The sequence below is a fragment of the Thamnophis elegans genome, chromosome 10 (genome assembly GCF_009769535.1).
Source record: "Thamnophis elegans isolate rThaEle1 chromosome 10, rThaEle1.pri, whole genome shotgun sequence".
NCBI classification, from domain to species: domain Eukaryota; kingdom Metazoa; phylum Chordata; class Lepidosauria; order Squamata; family Colubridae; genus Thamnophis; species Thamnophis elegans.
In genome coordinates this window covers 28,887,453-28,910,302 of record NC_045550.1, presented here as the reverse complement: position 1 = coordinate 28,910,302, position 22,850 = coordinate 28,887,453, and the positions used below count along the sequence as shown (strand labels likewise).

The 22,850-nt window shown below is 35.5% G+C and overlaps 2 protein-coding genes across 4 annotated transcripts in view; one reads left to right on the top strand and one right to left on the bottom strand.

The window, feature by feature from the left end:
* The window catches only part of ARMC8 (armadillo repeat containing 8), a 55,532-nt gene extending 49,239 nt beyond the window's left edge, over positions 1-6,293 (top strand). For both annotated transcript variants that reach the window (XM_032225202.1, XM_032225201.1), the window contains 2 exons: positions 2,149-2,242; positions 3,383-6,293. In XM_032225202.1, coding sequence (XP_032081093.1) covers positions 2,149-2,242; positions 3,383-3,416 — 128 coding nt within the window. In that variant the 3' untranslated portion in view covers positions 3,417-6,293. The remainder of the gene's footprint in view (positions 1-2,148; positions 2,243-3,382) is intronic.
* Positions 6,294-9,130: 2,837 nt separating this feature from the next.
* AGXT (alanine--glyoxylate and serine--pyruvate aminotransferase) lies at positions 9,131-22,850 on the bottom strand. 2 transcript variants are annotated; one of them, XM_032225209.1, is made up of 12 exons: positions 22,564-22,850; positions 22,208-22,463; positions 20,419-20,611; positions 18,357-18,421; positions 18,091-18,191; positions 16,079-16,149; positions 14,773-14,857; positions 13,261-13,356; positions 11,342-11,411; positions 10,811-10,906; positions 9,962-10,090; positions 9,131-9,439 (listed from the first exon to the last, which is right to left on the bottom strand). In XM_032225209.1, the coding sequence occupies exons 2-12, from the start codon at positions 22,454-22,456 to the stop codon at positions 9,332-9,334; spliced, it is 1,263 nt and encodes a 420-aa protein (XP_032081100.1). In that variant the 5' UTR covers positions 22,457-22,463; positions 22,564-22,850; the 3' UTR covers positions 9,131-9,331. The 2 variants fall into 2 exon arrangements, with proteins under 2 accessions (XP_032081100.1, XP_032081099.1); XM_032225208.1 differs by having other exon boundaries at positions 22,208-22,850.

Sequence of the window (22,850 nt, the reverse complement as noted above, 5' to 3'; positions counted from 1 at the left end):
AAAAAAAAGAAAAGAGCAGTTTCTAATGGGTGAAATTTGAATTATGTTGGCATTTTTGTCAGGAGCTGAAATAGGAAAAGACAAATTCATGACTTTGGGCAGATCAAAAAATGGAGTAGCCATAAATGTGAAAAAGCATACCATGATAATCAGAAATACAAATTAAGGATAAGAAAGGTTGATTCATAATACTGTATTTTAGACTGAATTGAGGAATGTAACTAACTGTTGGTTCAATTTATGCTCTAATAGATAAAATTCTATAATTCCCCAACTGAATTTATAAAAGTTGAACTTTAATACAAAAAATATTTTGAAAGGGGCAGTAAATCAACCAAATTGTTAATTTAGCAATTAAGGAAGGAATCAAATAAAACAATTACTTCTATTTGGGATAGAATTAAATATATGAAATTATATAACAAATAGGAATATAACCCAGAAAAAAATTGAAGAATATCTTAAACATTTACAGAATTTTAAAAAAGTATTTTTTCCCAGAAGATAGTTGAAAAGTCAATTTATAAAATGAATTTGAGTAAAGCTCCAGGAACTGATATTTTCTGCAGTTATTTTTTTTAAAAAAATATAAATTATAATTTTGTTTTAAGTTTTAAAAAATTTTCAAGAAATTTTGACTAAACCATTAACTCATGCTTCAACCACATGAAAAGGCTTTACTTCTTTAATCTGAAAAGTAGGAAAAGATTCAACTTATCCTGAATAATATGAACCTATATTCTATTGAATGAAGATTACAAACGTTTGTGGGAATCCTTAATATCAGATTAAATGGCTTTCTAGCAGATATTATAAAGCCTCATCAAATGAGCTGTATGATAAATAAAAATAATAATATCCATATCTTAAAAGTTAATGACAAGATCAGAAAAACTTTAAAAATGGCTATGATTTTTCTTGTGTTGGAAGAATATTTGATAATTTGGGTTGGTCTATGTTTACAGTTCTGAAAAAAAATAAGTTATGTTCCTAATTTTTTTCACATGGACACAGAGTACTTTATACAGAATGAAAAGCCAGAATTATGGGGAATAGGTATTTTTTCCCCATTTCTATCAAGCAAGTTGTCACCACTTTTCTTCTCTTTATTTTTATTTGTTTTTTTTTAATTACCTTTATACATATGGCTTAATGGGACGCAGTGGTTTAGCAGTTAGAAACACTGAGATTATCAGATGGAAAGCTGACAGCCCATGTTTAAGACCCGAGAGATGATGCATCACTAATGATGCATAAGAATATATTACTTTTATTTCAAATTTGTTTGCATATCTACTTACATATCATTATCAAAACCAGATTCTTTTCTTTGTATTATCTATTTCTTATATTATTTCAAAAGTATATAAAATGGAGAAGACATGGGCAGAGTTTGCACTAAGAAGGATAGGATTTTGAGTTGGGCCATACTTTGACTTTTCTTTTGACCCCAGGAAAAAAATTCATTAAAAATAAAATTATTTTTCAAATGATAATATCAATAATTATCAGTTAATAAACCATTAAACAAAAGAATAGAAAATTTAATTTATATACTGTAATTTAGAATGGAAATGCTTTTTAGTAAGATAAAAGCATAACTTCTTTGGTTACTATGCCAATTCAACTATCATAAAAGTAATAGAAAATAGATTATTGACCAGTAGTTCCACCACAACATAATTTATGGATTGCTGAAGAATTGGGTTCCCCCCCCCCATTTTTTCTAAGGTAATAGATAATGTATCAGAACTTATCTTTGATTAAAACAAAAGATAAATTGATTGGCCTTTACTGATAAAGGGAGAATCAGCTGTTTGGTGTCTGTCCCGTCTTTAAATCCATCTACTTCTCTAAACATTGGATAACATACTGTTGAGTAGTTTGGCCTAAGGCTGCTGTTAATGAATGCCAGATCTGTTTGAAATAAGATTGTGATTCTTCACTACTTGATTGTGTAGAAAAAAAAGCAGAGCTAGTATGTGTGACCAATACCTGGCAAGGTGAGAAAGGCTTATCTGAAATTGCCCATATGCATTTTAGGTGTTTCTGCAGGTTTTTAAATTGGATTGCGTATTGTGTTGCCACTGTTTAATCAGACTGACATAAAATGCATCAAATTACCAATATGCAATTATTTTATATTAGGTTCCCAAGATCGTCAGGATAAACTCAGAGATATTGGAATAGTAGATATTCTACATAAACTGTGTCAGTCGTCAGATCCAAATCTTTGTGAAAAGTAAGTAAACAGAACTTCCAAAATCAAATTGAATTGGATTGATCACTTTGTAATTAGATTTTTCTGCACACTGTATATTGATTTGAATTATATATGTGTTATGTTTCTCCTTGTATTTTTTTTTTACCCCGGCAAACCAGAATTGCCCCAATTTTTTAGGATGGCTTAGTGTTTATAAGTGAAATCTCCTATGCTTGATTTGTTTATGTTATCCAAGGCAACAATAATATATAATGAACCAGTTGTCAAGATTAAAAAAATTTAGATAACAATGAAAAACTATTTCACAGGCTCATAGTGACAACTTGACCCTTGCACCTGAGAACATATCTCTCTCTTCAGGAACTTCAGGCTGGCAAGGTTAGGGTAATCTAATATCTGGGGCAAGAGTGTTCCAAAGAGCAGAACAAAAAGGCTAACTTTGTGGGTCCTACAAGATGGCACATCTTAATTGAGGGGTCTCATATAATGCTTTTTCTGCCAGGTCTGATGGTATGATTGGAGAAAGACAATTCCACAAATATCCTAATAAATGCCCCATGGCACGAATGGCTTTGTAGTGACCACCAGCATTTGAATTGCACCTAGAAATATATTGATAGCCAAAGCAGCTCATGGAGGAGAGGTGTAAATGAACGTAAATTGGGGGTTGTTCATAATTGACTGCACAAGTGTATTTTAAATGAATTGCAGCTTTTGGATGTTCTTCAAAAGCAGTCCCATGTAAAGATCATGATGGACTTCACTTAAAAGGCAAGCAAAAGTCTACATTTGTAGAGATATCCCATTTAATATCTTCCCTCCCCAATTATTATATCTGACTGAAATATTCTTGTGTTTTCACATGCTACTCATTTCAATCAGTTTCAGTCCAGGATACTTTTAATTTCTCAAAGTTGTAAAATGCATACACACTTACGTGAAAGCTGCTTGATAAATTATAAATAAAAAAGGAATAGGCTGATTCTAAGTGCAAAGAACTGTATAGTAAAATTGAGAGCAGATTGGCTTTTGCATGTTTAGTTACTGAACTTCATGTACCCGATTATCAGCGCTGTAGTTTATTCCTTGCATGGTAGTATTTCTAAAATCCCCATTTATGTATATCCTCTAAAATTAAAAAAATGTTTTTCCTTGCAGGGCGAAAACAGCACTCCAGCAGTATCTTGAGTGATGAAAGAGAAGTTGAACTTTCATATAATTTTCAGAGCTATATACTAAGGAATAACGGGAAATAGCTGCACCTAATTTCCTTACCTTTTGCACAAGGCACCTTGGGCTGCATTTGTCTCAGGTGCAGGGAGCTGCTTAGCAGGAGCAGTTTAAGTGATCAGGTCTCCAATGCACTTGAGGACTTTATTGAGGTGGTTCCTCTATTCAGATATCTATTCTGGGATATTTTTGTCTGAACTACCTGAACTCTACTAGAACAATCAGTAGTCTTTTTTTCTTTGGGCCTACAATATTCTGCTTATACCACAGCTGATGTAAGGCTGTGTCTGGGTGGGTGTGATACCTCAGAGCTTTTTCTTTTTCTCCCCCCCTCCCCCCCGTGTGTGTATGTATGTGTGATTTTTTTCTACAGATTTTCAAGAGTGAACCATTGTTTGCTGTATGAAAACTTTAAAAAATTATATACAATTTGAATTGAAATGTTATTTAATAACAGTTTTGTCCCATGAAGTTTATTTTGATCAGATGAATGTTTTTAAGTAAAATATATGCATTTGTTAAACCTCAGCTTAATGTACCTGTACTTCCTCTTTTAAAACAAAAAGATACTTACATGATAGGTAAACACATTCAACGTGATTTATGCTTGCCTCTTAAATGCCACTTGTTACTAGTGACAGCTCCTTGAATTTAAGAAAGCAGAATTCTAAGATCCCCAAATGGAATATTTTTCAGTACACATAATGATACCAAAATTGGAATTGTGGAAATTACGCCTACTGGAATTTTCCAGCAACAAAATTTCCCATGCAGATACATTGCTGCTTCAGAAACTTACATTTGTTATAAAACTCTATGTTACTTTTACATAACATGAAATCGTAACAGTGAATTGTTTTAAGTAAAAGAATTGACTGCTGGTTGAAGGTATGCTCTTGGAAATATGATAGACTTCCCCATAAAAAATCTGGATGTAAATCAGAGCTTAAAATATTTTTAAAAATACATTATGTACCAAATATATATGGCAGAGGAATATGTTATTCATGGAGCAGAGAAGAACAATGTTAAGATGAGTTTTTTAAATATCATTTATAATCTCTGCCTCATACCTTGTTGTTTACCAAGTAAGTTTTCTGTGGTCTTAAGCCCACAGGTGTCTGTCAAGGGACAAGAGCGCCAGTCAGAAATTGAGTGTCTCATTTCACTCACCAGTTTCAGTCATCCCAAACATTTATTTATAGTTAATAAATATTCTGCTGCCTAGACACTTTGCATTATATCAAAGCAACTTTTAGAGCTTGTGCCTCTGGCTGGAACTGTTAATAAGCTGGAGGGAGACTGCAAAAATAAAGCTAGAGTTTTTATATATGGTTTTCATGTTTTCTTTTACTCTGAAAGGCAAGTCATAGCAATTCAGGGAATGTAGTAGGTGAAATAATTTCTCAGTGTTATTGCTACAAGTAGTTGGGTTTGGACCTGCTAGTTAATATTTTAGAAGTAAAGCCGCAATTAATTCGTCGATTGGTTGTAGTCTTAATAATACTGAGAAAAATTACTTTCTTGACAGCATTACCTGAATCCATTCCCTGTGAGAAAGGATAGGGAGTGCTTCTTTATCTTGACCACTGCTTTTGCACTCTGAATTATTATTATTACACAGGCACTTCCAATTCTGTTGTAATGATTCCATTTACACATATGCATATCCATTTATTTTGAGATATAGATATGCCTATACCTGTGTTGCATATAGCTGAGAATGCAGATTTTCAGCTACACATTGAAGATTGCTTTTAGAGTGGCTATGTATATGGAAGGAAGATATAAACTATGCTAAGACAATCTGGATAATGGGGGTGGGCAAGATGAATTGATGAAATATTAAGATGGTAAGTGATAACGAAGTGACATTTTGCACTTTGCACTGTGAATATTTTTGATGTTACTATAAATATGTACAAACACTGTAAATAAAAAAACAAATGTCCTTTTACCGGGTAATATTATTTAAAATTGCTTGGCCCTATTTATGTATATATATTTAAGTCTTCATTCAAATGTTATATTGCAGGCATGGATCTATGCATAGACAGCTACATCTTTTTAGGAAGCTGACTATTCTAACAAAAATAACATTGATTTTTTAATTCTAATATTCTTTTTTAAAGAATATGATAAATGGACTTGTATCAAATCCCTCCCCCTCTCATGACTTGTAAAAATTAGTCAAGAATAATAACTTTTAAAAAACTTTTTATCTTAATTCTTTTGTTGAGAATTTGAGGTTCAGTATTAAGTGAATTTAAGTTCCTGAGCATTTGCTTCGTATTTTCAGGTTTCATTTAAAATTTTAATATACACAAGGTCTTTATTCTGTGCTAGCTTTTGTTCAGTGTGCTAAAGTTCATTGTATTCTTTTTGCTCTGTTTTCCACACTTTATTTTTTTCTATCGTCAATTCTTACTTCAATAATCCCTTCCCTGTTGTTTGTGGCCTCTTTATGAAATTGTACTTACATTAATAAGCTATAACTCAAATACTTTAAAAAGCAGTAAGATAAATGATTTGTTTTGAAGAAGCTGGATATGAGCCCAAAATATTCTAGTTTAGTTACGGTAATTGAAAACAAGACTTATTGCAGGAATTTAAAAACTATGAAGGCTTGGAAATGGAAGAGGCCAAAGGCAACATCAGAATTCCACTTATAAATGAGGCTAAATAGTGATTGGATTATTCTGCCTTGTATTTTATTCATGGTTTTCTTGATTAATTTAGTTTAGAACAAATATGTTGCACTCTAGGAATATTAACCCGATGCAGCAGTGCCTTTCTTAATCAGTTCAGATGCTGGTATACTTGCTTCTAGATAATTTACCAGTCATACAAAGCCATATAAAGAAGCATAAGATTATGTCTTTCTGGGATGATAATAAATTATATTCTTGAAATATGTTGAAAATCACCATATATTGCTCATAATTAAGCTTTTAACTTATTGTTAAGCAGAAAAATATTACACATGTTCAGCCTTTTGAATACAGTGGGATATGGTACATCAGTCTTAGGAATGTAAAACTGTTGATTTGCACTTAACGAAACCAGCATTTAATATCCCAAGGAGGATAAAGAAACAAAAAGAAAAAAAACACTTCAGACCATCTCTATCTCCTCTTCCTTGGAATTCAAGACATTTCAGGAATACTGTCTTTGGCTGTGTTTATGTACAATCAAGTAATCATCACTCTGAAATATTTTGTAAAGTAAACAGAAGGTAATTTGAATTAAGTTAAAGGCAATTCTTGATATTTTCCAACAGTCAACTACATTTTTGTATTTTCTTTTATTTCTGTATTGTTTTTTGTTATTTAATATGTACTATTTTCTCAGCCAACGTTCTATATATATATTCTACAGAATTTTCTTAGCTGTTTTTGTTCCAGATTTCAGCTGAATCAAAACTAGCAGGAAACCCAGAGCAAGTAGGACAATACTGATGGATGGAATAATTGCTTTCTCTCTCTCCAGGTGTTCCCAGCATGACGTAGCCCACCAGCTTTTACCTCCCAAAACTTCTCTCAGCCACAATGTTCTTGGTCTCCCCCCCCCCCCCTTCTTCTCTTCCAAATACTGCTTTGAACAGTTGTGGAACAAAAACAGTTCTATTCTGGCCCAAACATGAGTGTTTCAGTGGGAAAGATAGGTACATAGAACATTTCCAGACCATTTTATACATTGGTGGTGGTTGTTGTTGAAGGATTCAAGATAGTACAACCAAGCTGTTACTGTTTGTGGCATGTGCAGTTATTTTCTGGTACATGTCAGGAACTTTAAGAACTGTTAACAGTAAATAAATGAAAGTACAGGTTCCATGGGAATTGATGTGTTTATCTTAGCAATATCACCTTAAAAAGTATTGCCACTCTAGCCCTAATGCATGCATCTTTAAACTAAGGTAAACTTCAGATTGAGGTTGATTCTTGACTATTTTGTTTGTCAATACGATTTTCATGACTGCGATAGAGATGTTTTATCAGATAGCAACATTAGCCAGCCTTGGTTAGCCTTAAAATGCACTGTTGGAAACCATGCATAAAATTCTAAGATGGGAATTTGAAAAGAATATCCCGGAAGAAAGTATGACAACCTGCTTCCAAACTGTTGCAAAAAAAACACCCGTCCTAATATGACTACATACTACAAACTAATTTTTCATGATCCATTAACCTCACTAATTCTTCTGGAAGACTGTGCATCAAGATAGATGGTAAGTATCTTAGCTCGCCTGTTTTACTGCAACCTCTATATCTGCTTTTTGCTACTTCTACACCTAGAGAAAGTGAAAGCCAAGATTCATCACGAATCTTCAGCATCAGACAAGACCTGAACGCTACAGACAATCTACAGGAATGAGTTTCTTCTTGGAAACCTTTTAGACCTGTGCACACCCTGATCAGTCTAGCCTACTCAGCACACTGCAGAGCCTTTTCTTTGGCTCACTTAAGGGCAATATAGGATCCCAGATTTCATAAAATTTCATTCATTGAGAGAAATTGGCCCTATGCTCAGAATGAGGTATATATTTCTTCACTGTCCTTTCTATGCAACTTACATGCTATTGTGTCTGTGTTATCCTTTAGTAGAGATCCTGTTTTCCATGAGGGAACATGGCACATTTTCTGTTCCCAGACCAGAATCCTGAGATTATGAACAGAGTGCTATGTTTTTATCAGTAGTGATTACGATAAGAAAGGTCAAGATGACTTAATCTTAATGCTGTCACTAAGAAATCTTTATGCTTATCTTTATTTTATTTCATTTTGCTTAGTCTCTCTCTTTTTCTTTTCTTTTCTTTTCTTAAATTTTAACAGGCACGTCCATGTGGTGATTTTATTGCTCTTACTGTATTTTGAGCATGCTTTTGTGTACAGTTTATTTTAATTGTAGTTAATTTGCTAGCCACTAATCATAAATAAAATTTCAATTTCATTAAAAGCAGGTAGTTACCAGGATTTCAAGGAAAACTATGACCTATTCTTTTTTTTTAAAAAAAATGTATTTTTAAAAAATGTATAAGTTGGTGCTGTTCAGTAATAAAACCATGTTTGATAAATGAAAAATATTCTTCGTTTGGCAGCATTTTGTTGTAATTTATATGGAATGTTATCTAATGGTAGTAGGTTTGCTGGATGCTGTAAATAATAATTTTTCTCCCCAAGTTCTTTTACTTGAATATTTAGATACTCTTTAAAAAAATTTTTTTTTAATACTATGACAAATGCCATATAATTATTTAGAAACTGTTCTAAATTGCAAGATTTCTAGAAGCAGGAGATGTTATGGAGAATGAACTACTGAGTGATTCAAACGTAATTTGTTTTTTGAATAACAAGAGTATCTTGTTAGACAATTTCCAAGTTATCTTTCCAAGTTAACACTATTGGTGTCAGTTACTCAGTCACAAATGGTGACTTTCCATACTTATAACTTATGGCTGAAAGGTGTATGTACAACAGTTTCCAGAATTGAATAATTTACTTGAGTTTAGAAGAGTCAGTGTCACAATCAGAAGCAGGAAGCTATTTTAGGGAAAATAAAAGTTGGTATAGATAACAATTGCATGCTATCCAAAGTGTCTATGATGTAAACATTAGCTACCTTGCACAAGACTATACATTCAGTGAAGAAACGCAAAAGGAATGACAGCAAGCCTAATCCCACAGTAGTTTGCAATTTTATTACATTAGTCAGTAAAAGTTAATTGAAATGAAAACCGATTTTATCCTTGTGTAAAATATAAGCTATAACTACATATGTAATTTTGAATTATACAATTAAGAAACTTGTGCAGAAAGCCTCGCCAGTACTTTGATTAATTATTTGTGCTGTCTTGAAGAATGAGAAAGTAGAAAGAACTCAGAGTTTGTTTTTGAGACAGTGCTGGAGGGCCTCTCCCATGGCATGGAGGACTCTGTCAACATTGGGTTTAGTGGAGTTGTAGCCCATTAGTCCAATGCGAAGAACCTGATGAAAAAAAAAAATTTAAGTAAGTGTTTTGTGACTGTCTGGAAAACTCCAGCCAGCTATTCCCTTAATTTTACCTGTACACTGGAGATATATGTACACACACGAGTGCGCGCGCACACACACACACACACACACACACACATCTCATAAGGTACTCAGGTATTTACATACTGTTTCCTACAGACTAAATATTAATAGATATTTTATTACTAGATAATCCTCTTTGAGACTTTTTACTTCACAGAGAAATGGTTTCAGGTAATATGCTTTAAGATTCTTCATTGTTTACAGAAAAAACCTCAATATCAGAAAGGTGGCTATATGCTAAAGAACGTGCCAGTTTTTCACAGACAAGATGAAATTACAGTCTTTACCCTATCATTAATGTTAAATCTTTGGGCTATATAATTTGCAATTAATAGTTCAATCTGTTTTATACAACCTTTATAAGACATTATTCTTCAAGAACCAGGAGCCACATTTGTTTCACTTATTTTCTCCCCATGAGCCTGTATTTACCATGCCTGCTGAAGGACCTAGGCCTCCAGACACCTCAATCTCATGATTTTTCATAATATATTCAGTTATTTCTTTCCAGTCATATCCCTCGGGCACAAAGATAGTATTGACTGTTGGAAGTCTTGCATCCTTAGGGAAAAAAAAGAGCAAAAGAGTCTTTCAGGTGATTTGGATATTTGAATAACACTTCATCTTCATAATCTAAAAGAAATTGTATCAATAGTATTAAAATGAAATTTATTCTTTAGTTCTGGCCTCGTGTCTCTCCCACACTCAGCAAAAGCAACCAATTATCTATTAATGAACAGGTAAATTCAGAAAATTGCATATATGTATATATTTTTGGATCAGGTTTTGTCACCATACAAAAATTTTTCAAGATATGAAAGAATAAGTGTTCATGCCTCCAGTATGATATCTCCTGGCTTAAAGTCTGGAAAGACATAGGTTTTTTTTCTAGTCTATGTACCGGTTCTGTGGGCGTGGCTTGGTGAGCATGGCAGGGAAAGGTTACAGCAAAATCCCCATTCCCTCCTGATCAGCTGGGACTGGGGAGGCAGAGAATAGAATGAGGCGGGGCCAGCCAGAGGTGGTATTTACTCCAAGCTACTCAAAATTTCCCCTACCAGTTCTCCAGAACAGGTCAGAACCTGCTGAATACCACCTCTGGTAGAAACAGTATTGAAGGCGAGGATTTAATTCTGATTCCCATTTTGTCTTTGTAGCAATCAATATTTCCTATTTGCTCAGTTATTCAAATTTACCCTAAACAGTCTTTCCCATATAAAATTTTATAAGAAGTAATTAGTTTGATCCATATTCTACATTCATGATTAATTTCATTCTTACTGGTTCTTTCACAAAGAGTTTGAGACCTAACTTCTGCAGTCCTGCACAGAGATAGAGGCTATTTTCTTTATGAAGATTCCAGGAGGTCTCTAGTCCCTGTGTAGAAAAATGAAAATATTTATTTTCCTATATACAAAGAATAAAGTTTAATAAACCTGCAAATATATGCTATGCATTTTATTCAGTTATCCAATCTTAGGGATGTGATGGACATAATTTTGCCTGGATTGTTGTATCATAAGCAATCATTGCCAGTTCTAGCCATTTTGTCTTTTATTGGCCCTTTAACTGCCTTACATTTTTCCTGAGCATTAGGAACTTGCCTTCTTTTGTCTATATCTAAAATATTTAAGTTTGAACTGCATTACTGATGATTCCAATGACAAGCTGATTTTATTTCCTCCAGTATTGAATGAAGAATTTGATGCAGTCTGCACCAACAGAATTCAAAGATACTCATACTATATAAAATAGTAAAATTCTGCTTTAAAACATGCTATTTTCAATATTATAGTGCCTGCAGCAACTGACCTTTTCTGCAAAAATTGCCAAAGCTTCTCGCAAGCAGAAGAATGTGCTAATAGGTGCAGTATGATGATATCTGTAAAAAAAAAAACCCACAACATTTAATACATTCATTTTATATAGAAACAAATGAACATATTCCAGCTATAATCTGGAATAAATTCCAGGTAAACACCTGGAATGCTCTACCTGACTATGTTGTTACATCCTCAAACCCCCACAGTTTCAACCTCAAACCCTCTACTGTGGGTCCATAAGTGCGGTGGGTTCATAAGATTCAGATTCAGAAGTTTATTTGTATGCTGCCCTTTTCCCTGGGGGGACTCAGGGCGGCTCACATCCGAAAGGGAAAAGGGAAACAGACTTTTACATATACGAAAACACATAATTAAAAGAAAACACAACATTCATACCATTTGGGAGGGTGCAATCTTAGCCCCAGGCCTGGCGGGATAGCCAGATTCTAATGGCTGTGCGGAAGGTCTGGAGAGTGGTGAGGGTGCGAATCTCCATGGGGAGATCGTTCCATAGGGTCGGAGCTGCCCCGAGAAGGCCCTCCTCCGCGTGGTCGCCAGTCGGCATTGACCCGCAGATGGAACCCGGAGGAGGCCCAATCGGTGAGATCTAATGGGTCGTGTGGAGGTAATTGGCAGTAGGCGGTCTCTCAAGTACCCAGATCCACTACCATGGAGGGCTTTATGAGTGACAAGTAGCACCTTGAAGCGTATCCGGAGATCGACAGGTAGCCAGTGCAGCTCGCGGAGGATAGGTGTTATGTGGGTGAAGCGAGGTGCACCCACAATCGCTCGCACGGCTGCATTCTGGACTAGCTGAAGTCGCCGTATACTCCTCAAGGGCAGCCCCATGTAGAGCACGTTGCAGTATTCCAGTCTAGAAGTCACAAGGCCCTGTGCTACTGTCCCCATTTATTTATACTCATTTCCTTTGTTCATGTCCATGTTTATACTTATGGCTGTTTACCTTGCACATGTTTGACAAACCAAATAAATAAATCTTTTCTGCTGCCAGTTTTAATTTTAAATCAAGATCAGAAAAGAGTAGAACAATCTGAGTCAATTAAATATATAAAGTCACGGCTATTTCCCTGTTTGTTGGTGAATTTTTTATATTCTGTCGCCTTCAAAATTTTGTGATTATTCACATAGCACTCTTACTTCCACTTTGCCCAGAGCAATTGCCTTCCAAGGTAGATTGGGTTGCTTGACCAAAAATCATCTTCTGTACAGAGCTTCTTTAGCCATAGGAAGACTCCAAGTATCATAATTTAAGAATTAAAAGTGTAAGGCTGAGTCATGCAACTTGCATATTCAAGGCAAAACAGTAAACAAGACTGCTTTGAAAATGAGAAGAAAGCCAGGACTGAGTGATCAAAACATTTGATTAGCTCTATAAAGTCATTTCCTGCATTCTCACAGGTATACAGGTAGTCCTTGATTTATCACCACAATGAGTCTAAAATTTATGTTAAACAATTGTTAAGTGAGTTTTGTCCCATTTTACAACCTTTCTTGCCTCAGTTTAAGTGCAGTTGATAAGTGGATTTGGCTTCCCCATTGACTTTGCTTGTCAGAAGGTTGCAAAAGGTGATCACAGGATCTTGGGGAACAGCAATGGTCATAAATATGAACCAGTTGCCGAACATCTGAATTTTGATCACATAATCATGGGAACACCGCAAAGGTGATAACACTGAAAAAATGGTCATAAGTCACTTTTTTCAGTGCCATTGTAACTTTGAATGATCACTAAACGAACTATTGGAAGTCAAGGACTAACTAAACAAAATGCTGGTATTGTTTAACATTTACTCATTTGGCAGCATAACATGATTTCCCAGACCAGTTCCAGGAAACAAGAAACCAATTTTCTCAAGAGCGAAGTAGAAGAGCTGAATAAATGCTCACTTTCTTGGGTTACCATCACAGCCCCAGTATGAAGATAACTCTTCTACATCCAGGTAAAAGGAAGTTGGCTTTGTCTTCCGAGTATGAATCTTCTTCCTGGCAAGATGAACATTTTTGATTAGCACTTCAGGAAATCCACCCTTAAAGTGGAGCCATTGTCTATCATTAATTTTTAAATGGTTCATAGAATATTCTCTCTGCTGAGTGACATGGTGGCCTAGTAATGAAGATGCTCGCCTTCTTGGAAGGTTGAGAGTTCAATCCTAGGTAGTGGAAGATGTTTCACTGCTAGGGCGCAAAGAAAAAATATCTGTTGCAAACTCTGCACTATTTCTCAGCCCAGGCCACCTCCAAGGGTTGTAGTTGTGGGAAAAATAAAAGGAGAAAGCTGTGTTGGATGTGTTTGTCACCTTGAGTTATTTGTAAAAGTAATAAAGGTGGGATACAAATAAAATAAATTATTGAGTAGTCCTTGGTACTGCTGCTAATTCAGGAAGCAAAAGCTCTCTGAATATTTTAAAATGAATATACTTTATTCTATATTTATGTTATGTGTATACTTGTATCCATTCTGAGTTTGAACAATACACTTTCCCAGGATGGTTTGAAGCATAGTATTATTCAATGGAAGGAACCATGCAAGTTAAAGTCAGAAATTGTAGACCGGCCTGCAACTGCTAAAATGTGACAATCTTGGAAACAGAATCTATGCAATCAAATAGCAGAATGTGTCTACTATACCTCCTGAGATTTTCAGGTGCAATATGATGTGTACTGAGGTACTTCATTAATTGCAATTGGTAAAGATGTTTAGACTCTCCGAGATTTAGATACTAAGACCAATGAATTTGCCATTGCCTCCTTCCTGGGGCTGAGAAACTCATGGTCTCCTAGTTTCTACCCTGATGCCGTAAACCAACCATGCCCAGCCCCTGGGGCACAGACCACTACTAGGCTGTTGTCTGTTTGGAATTGGGATGTATAAGTGACTGGTTGGAGTGTGTACATGCATGTGCACAGCTCAACTTGTGCAAGTGGCAGGCCGGCAGCACTTGAGCAAATGCCTATCGGCCCACCACTTGCACAAACGTTGCATGCGTGTGCCAGCCTGCCACTCACATGGGCCAGTTCCCCTCTCCCTCCCACCTCCCCCCCCAGCTGGCCCGCCATGTCACAAAGGTTGGGCATCGCTGCCTTAAACCACTACACCAAACTAGCTCTTCTTTCCCAATAGGTTCTGGGTCATCATGTTGCAATAAGATATTCTGTTGTAGCATCATGCTTGTAGAATAGGTTGAATGTATTGCTGTGGAAGCTGCTGATTATCTTTTATTTTTGTATTAACATTTTCTCTAGCCGCCTATCTTCAGTTCTGGCAATTTTTAATATATTTTTATGCTCAGTGGATATCAATAAATATTTTCTCGTTTCTCTTATTTAGTGTACAGTATGTCTTGTCCCAGAAAGATACAGCACTTGAAAATCATATATTTCATAGAAAAGTCTTCTTACCTGGCTCTGTTGCTGAAAGAAATGGGAGAAGCACCAGGTGGTGCACTTAAAACTTTCTGGGAGCCAGAATACAGAATGTCAATACCTGTGCATTTAATAAGAAAAATTGTTAGTAGCTTCTCATTTGAATCACTGTTATTAATACAGTAAATAAATTTACCATGAAAACCTTTGGGTTTTTGCTTTCTACTTTCTTCTGCCTCTACCAGCATTTTGTAGGACAGTAGCTAATTTTACAATTCAATGTGAAATTGATTTGTTGGAATGCTGTGTTCATTTTATATACAGTATTATATGGCATGCATTACTGCACAAACTGGTTTAGCTATCCCATCTTTCCCACAAAGGTCTAGGAGCACTTGAAAAAATAGTACAATTCCCCCAGACGCTTTAGCTGGGGGAATCTTGTTGGTCCATGTATGGTAATTACCAGTATGTTTTCCCCAACCTGATAACCCTGTGTAGTATATTCAGTAGCCATTTCCATCAATCTATGGTAGCTAGCATGATCTTTAACCATCTGTTTCCTTCACTCCCAGTGAACGAACCTCTTGGGGTTACCTGAACATTAGTTTCAGATTTACTTAGTTTTAGATTTACTTATCACTCTCTGCAAGGTATGCCCGAGAAGAATCTGTATTTTGGACCAAGGGCAAAGTTTTTGTTAGATTTATCCTGCCTCTAAAAGTTCAAGGGGACTTATAAGGGGGTATTTCTTGATTTGATCCCTTTGAAGCAAATAGGCAGGAGGGGGATTGACTGCCCAGAAGTTATTCAGTACCTAATGGTAGACTAATGGTAGACTTGTCTCTGGATCTTCCTAGTCCAATACTTCAATAAGTACATTACAGTGGTTGCAGGAAAGTGCCTTATGGAACACATGGTAACAGTAGGACTTCCTCTTGAAGTGGGGTTATTTGCCTTGTTAAGCAATGGCTCCCCAGTTAGGAGCAGAGGACTGGTTAGGAAATGGAAGAGCTTTGGAAACAGTTTAGGGATCTTCATGCATTTTCATATACCATGGCTATAATTTAAAATAGAATTGTCTCCTGTGATATTTCCTTCAAAACTCTTTCTACTAGTGTTACTGTGCAATTAAAAGAGTTCATGCTCAAAATATATTCTTAGCAAATTTACATGTATCTTCTACTCTGAACTTTCCACTAAAAAGAGTTGGTCAAATAAATCTGGTTAAGAACTTCAGAAATAAAATTCAATTCTACATTTTAAAAAACTCCAGAAAATAATGCTATAGAATAGAAACAAACGTTCATGCTGCAAGGACAGATTGCAGTATCTTGCTCACCTTGCTGGTCCATAAGTATTGGAGTGCCACCTAATGATGCCACAGCATCTACCAGTAGTAAGCAATTATATCTAAAACAATGATGAAAGAATATATCAGGGATCAACTATTTTTCTGATAGTTGTATGATTTTACATGATGTTGCCGGTTTCAGTTTTAAAAAATGAATTGTTTTCAATGTTTTTAAAACTGAAAGTTTGAAAACTCATAAGTGAATACAGATCTGGTAGAATTTCAGCCATTTTAATTGAAATAAATCAAAACATTAACTTTTAAACATTTGGATCGATAGAGGCCAGCTAGCGATGCTGTAAGAGCCATATTGGTACTCTACAAATAACTATCACTGACTTTTAAATAAAATTGGTAGAATTTAAATTATATGTTTAGCAGATTTGTGATGTGCTTCATATATTGAAACGCTATTAACTTTTGTCTTTTGAGCAATGTTGGCTGGTGGGGGGGCCTGTGTTGATTGGAAGTCGCTTTTCCAGGATTATTTTATTACTCATGGAAGAAAAGTTACAAGAATCCCATATTCTTCCTCCATACAGTTGAGCAACTTTGAGAAGTATACTTCTAACTGAGCACACAGTTGCATTTTGTAACAAAAAATAAATGGAGGAGAAAAATGAAGAATTCTCTGAATCTATCTTTCCTCGTCATAGCCTGCCTGTTTGTTGTACAGTAGCTTTCGTAGTTAAAAGTAAATCTGTTCTTATTTCTATGTACTTGAAACAATCTTGTAAAAGTGAAATTTTGTCCATTTGTCATTTGGTTTACTTCCTAAGTGTTTTTTAGTAATAGTCTCATAATGAAATGTCTTCAAGAAACAACCAATCTCAGAGAGTGACAAGGATCCCAAAACTGCCTTTCTGATACTTTATTATTATGTTTCTCAAAGCCCCATAATAACAGTTATTCTCAGAGGTAGGCTGCTGCCAGTTCGGGCAAACCGCAGTTCCACTCCAGCGCTATCCCATCCTATATATCTCACTCTCTGGCTCGCTCGCCCCACCCATGTAAACCAGCTGATTTCCACACCTCGTCCACTCTACTCACCACGGCTGCCCGAGAAGGTGTGCTGGAAACCGCACACATGAAATCACTGTGAGCTTGAAGCTGCGCACAAGTGCAGAAGGCACATGCATGAGTGAAGCTATTGTGCGCATGAGTGCTCACATTTTTGGTTCTACACTAGGCGAACCAGTTGTTAAATTATGTGAAGCCCACCTGTCTTTATTCTTAATTAATCATATGGATGCACTATATATAAATACATCTTAAATGTCTGATATGTCCATATAAGCCATCTTTTCCCTTTAAGTCACTTCACTCAAATTCAATAACAACGTAAATTATCATGTTATAGGTTTTATGACCAACAGTTTTAGAACCTGAATTTTAAAAAGCACAAGTGTTAGCCATAAAAAAATCTGACCATAATCTCATTTGGTGTATGGTTGCATTATCTTTTCTGCACATTAATATATACCCTGTGTGCTGTGTGTATAATTGTTTTTTTGGCTCATTTTTTTTAACTATCATTTTGCTATTTTACTCTCCAACCTGTAAGGTACCTTGAAGTAGCCTACAAGCCAATCAATATACAATACTATTTTGCTCCTTTGTGGCAGGGATGAAATCAACTTACCTTTGCTACCGGTTCACAAATGTGAGCGCACGCAAGACCTTCCATGCATGCACAGAGAGTCAAAAACAGGACGTGATAATGTCCGGGTGGGTGGGCGGAGCCTCCCACCACCACCACTATCAGTTTGCCTGAACCAGGTAGAACCAGCTGAATTTCACCACTGTCTTGTAGTCTAATTTGTAGTATAATTTCTGTTTTATGGTCAAAGCCAAACATCTAGCTAAAATACTTTAGTTATGAATGACAGTCATGTGCAATATGTTTTCAGTACCTCACAGAATAATCTCCAGCTATAGGTAGCAGCCCTATTATTTTCGTTCCAAAACCAATGGGGGTTTATTCTCCTTCTTTTACTGACCTGTGACAGAGGTCTCCCAGGCCATCCAGTGGCTGAACTACTCCAGCAGATGATTCTCCATGTGTGATGAAAAATAAAAAGGGAGAATGCTGCATCAAGCCCTAAGTGGCAGATAAAGAGAAAAAGTGGGGAAATCATGCAAAGAAAAAAGTTAATAGCATGTTTCTGGTAATTAGGAAGATGAATTTCTATGGTACATCCAAATGGAAGAAAGTATGAAATCATTTCAGTAAATAAAATACTTTTGGTAATTGCCCAAAACTCACCTTTTCTATTTCTTCTAAAGTAAAATATTCTCCAGGAGCCTTTACCAATTGATGTACTTCAGCTCCTATAGGGAGGAAATGATATAAGCATAATAATAATAATATGGAATTAAAAGCAAAGGAAGAAACAGCTCTTAAAACTTCAGAAAAATATTAACACTTAGGAAAAAATTAAACAAAGCATGTGTAACAAAGTATTGACAAATCCCTTCATTTTTTTTGGAATCCACTTTATTATGAACTGAAAGAAAATAAATTGTCTAACATCCCTTGAGAAATTCCAAGTTAATGAGGTTGGGTATCCCTAAATAAAAATATTTTTTCTTAAACAGCAAGCTTCAGATAGGCATGCTAATGTGACAAATGAACACAAAATATTGCTTGGCAAACATTGCAAACTTGTGCTACAATGATTTCGACTGGCAGATTATATGACTGGTTCAATCTACTAATTGTGTAATTCAGCCTTTGAGATTAAGAATTTAGATTGGATTAGCATTCCTGAGTAACAAGAAAACTATAGTCCACATTTCAGTAGAAAAGCACAACCAACTATTTTGGAGTCACTGTTTGCTACGAGTCATATATTAACTTGAATACATAGCACACGCCTGTCAAAGTCCAGCTAGATTCCATGGGACTTTTGAATATAAGCTATCATTAAATATGGCATTGGGGGGAGCATTTAATTATTAAAATATTCTATTATTAAAAAGGCAAAAAGACTTTCTTTCTGAATTAAGAAAATGCGTAGAGTCTTACAGTAATCTTAATGTTATTCCGTCAAGAATTCTAATCTAATCCAAGTTCTTACTCAAAAAGGTTGAATCAGAGGATTGAATCAGTAATGAAGTTTTTCAAAAAGACTATTATTTCATGTGTTTCAGAGTTAAGTACGCAGATAAGCAGTTCTCCAGGATTTTAGATCTCTCTCAATTGGAATTTCAATGGTGCTTTCTGGAAGCAAAGCACATGTGCAGCCACTATACCATTGAAAGGTTGATGGTTTTCTCACTTTCTCAGATATATGGTGATAACTTAATTTTTATTACTTATTTATATATGAATATAATAAAATAATTGAATTAATGGATTTTATCAAATGGTATCACTGATCAAGATCCTGGCATGACCTCTTGACCAGTTTGACTCTTACCCTGCCAAACCCAGATTATTCCAAAAGAGAATAGGTCTAGTTAGGTTAATACATTACAAGAAAACCATGTAGTAATATACCTATTACTGATATTGTGAAGTTATTAAAATTCTGAGTCTTTGTATTTCTCAAAAGTGTTATGGCTTATCCAAGTGTAATGTAAATTATATTTCATTACACTTGGATAGTTCTGTGAGATTTTTTTTTGTTTTATATACATATGATTATATACAAACAGTGTTATTGTTTGTGCTTCATGTGTGCCGCCCCATAATCTTTAATCCCTGCTTTCCTCAGATATAAAGGAGATGTAGCCCTACAATACAAAGCTGGGGAAAACTCTTAGTGTATGAATTTTTGGGTCATAATAAATCTTTTATGAATTACTCTGACATTGTTTGGGTCCATTATTTGTTTTAAACATAGTTTACTGAACAAGTCATTATTACCTGGCCCATTCTTAAAATAATCATAAAATATTTTTTAACAAATTAATAAAATAATAAATCAATTATTTATAACATAATCAATCATGACTTTTCATGAAGAAATGCTCAGCTTCATGCATACCTTTCATTCTCCCCTCAATGTGATTTATATGGAACAAATGTAGCAACAACTTGTTGGATATAGTGAGATCGTAAAAACATAAATTGACATAATACACAACAGAGACGCAGAAGGATTTTTCATAGGATGGCAGTGACTAGTAGTATACTCAAAGTAAATGGGGATTTAAGATTACAGCCTAAATTGCTGCAATGGTTCTCTGAAATGCAGCCAATTGGCATCTCAGTGAGAGTAAATGACATGGTTCAATCAAAAATGGGAAAGAAATGTCAGTTTGCATCAAGCCGTAAAGAAGTTGGCTATGAAATATATAACAAGAGGCTTCCAAGTTCGTACCAAGTCTGCTTGCGATGTCAGTTGCTCGTTCTCCCCAAATTCCATTCACAGCAACTAAGACTTTGTCTCCCTGTTCCACTAAATTCAGGAAGGCGGCTTCCATTGCACAGTGGCCTGTACCACTGATAGCCAGTGTGAGAGGGTTCTGGGTCTGGAATATGTACTGGATTCCCACCTTAATATCATCCATTATCTGAGAGAAAAAAGAAGTAATAAGCTTTCCCCTCTCAGAAATAGTTTGATGTATTTACATCTGAGAGTAACAGGCATAGGAGAAAATAATTAATATTGTTCTATCAACTAAAAGTTATTTGTTTTAAACGCACTTTGCTATAAGAAAAAAGTCAATAGGTAGAAGAAACTGAAAGGTGGTTAAAATGTCTCTAATCCTACAACAACTTTCTCCATTCTAGTGCTATGTGAATCTGGAGAAAATTGAACCAATACAGCTTATTTTCTCTCTATGATTTATATGGTCTCCCATCTTAAAACACATCTCTGGATGGCTTACAAGAATTATTCTGTGTTTCCTAGGAATTTTGGTAACAGATATATTTTCCTCCTTTCCCTCCTTAGCCTGATAGAACAGATAGGTTTTATGTTCAGCTGCTTTAAAACCTAAAATATTCCTTTAAGGCTGGGTTTGTCCTCCTGTGTAACTGCAATGAAAGTGATATGACCAATGATGCAAACATGACTAAGCCATGTTTAACAAGTACACATTTTTTGTAATTTTTATTATCATTGAACAGATTTCTAATTTTTGATCATTGATGAGATCAGACATACTGTAGAACAGTGTTTCTCAACCTTGGTAACTTGAAGATGTCTGGACTTCAACTTCCAGAATTCCCCAGCCAGCGAATGCTGGCTGGGGAATTCTGGGAGTTGAAGTCCGGACATCTTCAAGTTGCCAAGGTTGAGAAACACTGCTGTAGAACAAAGAGGTTGAAAGAATTCAAAAAGTGTGCTGATCAATTTCTCTCGACTTGGGCCCTCCATCAACTAGGTTCCAGGATGGGGCTGGAAAAAAAGAGGCTAGAAAAGCTGAGCTACAGTAAAATGATGCAGCCAGATGTTAAGTCTTATTCTTCACTCTGTATTTATTTTCATCAAATAGCCTATTGGTTGCTCTCTTTTTATAATAAGCAGTAATTCTGTTTTACTATGAGGGGTAATGACAAATGTTATAGTTCAATCAACATTGCAATTAATGGTATGGAAGAAGCTGCCTGATGATTTAGGATCACATGGGATTTCAGGAGACATCAATATGAAACATATCATCAACAACATGTAATCCATAAAAAGGTCATATCCAGATTATCTGAGAGATTTTAGGTTTTAAAACTTAAACTGTACAACCCGTCCCAGGCAACAGAACTGAACGGGTCCCCCCCCCCCCTGACATATGGAAGAATGAAGATTACAGAGCTCAGCAGCAGTTTTTGGATCGATTTAAAGAGCTGTTTTTCCTGAAGGTTTGTAAACTGTTACTCAGAATATCCAAATTAAACAAAATCATCTGGGGGTGTTCTCAATAAAGCTCTGAAAAAATAAGTGCCAAAAATTTCATTTTAAAAACTCCAGCTGTTTCATTTGTCATTAGCTGTTTTTTTAGCTTAATCAATACAATAAATAAAATGTACTTAAGAGCATATGAGCTTTATTAGAATAAAAATCAATTTAGTGTTGAATAAATAAACATCTCTCAGCATGGTATCTCAAGGTTACCAAGTAGTGATGGAGGAATCTTGCTGATCTTAAAAGTTGGAAGCATAGTCCTTACCTGAATCAACTCTTTGTGTAGATGTCCTATGAGCTGTCGGCTACCTGCAGACAAGACCCGTGGAGGAGAATTGGAAGGCCCAGGTCCTAGTAATAATCTGTTTGGAACAGATAATGGCTGTAGTAGAGATGCAGGAGGAGGCATCCAATGTCTTTGAGAAGACATGGTGCAGAATCTCTTAGTTACAATCACAGGCAGTCGAACACGACACCAACCTATTGCCTGCTGCACTAGGAACAAACTGCCCATCGCTGACCTTAAATAGAAGGGTTGTTAGAGTCAAGCAAAATAAACAAATCTTAGATAAACGTTGCAGCACTTCCTTTTCTCTAGTCTTCTGAAAAATCTTCCAGTACCTCACTCAATGAGTATCCTCGCCCTTCTGTTTTCTCCAGAAAGCTCTGATTAGGCTTCTCTGGCCTGAGAATTCTGCACCTGTTAAGAGCTGGAAAGTTAAATATCATGCAAACGTATTTCTACTTCTGATATTTTTTTGTGGTTCTTTGGGTAACGTAGCAAAGCACTTATTTGTCTACCCTACTTAGACATTGCTTCCTTTACAATCAGTGAAAGGTATAACTACTGGATCATTCTGCTATTTCTGACTATGGTTTAAATCCCCGAACCCAAAATAAAACCAATG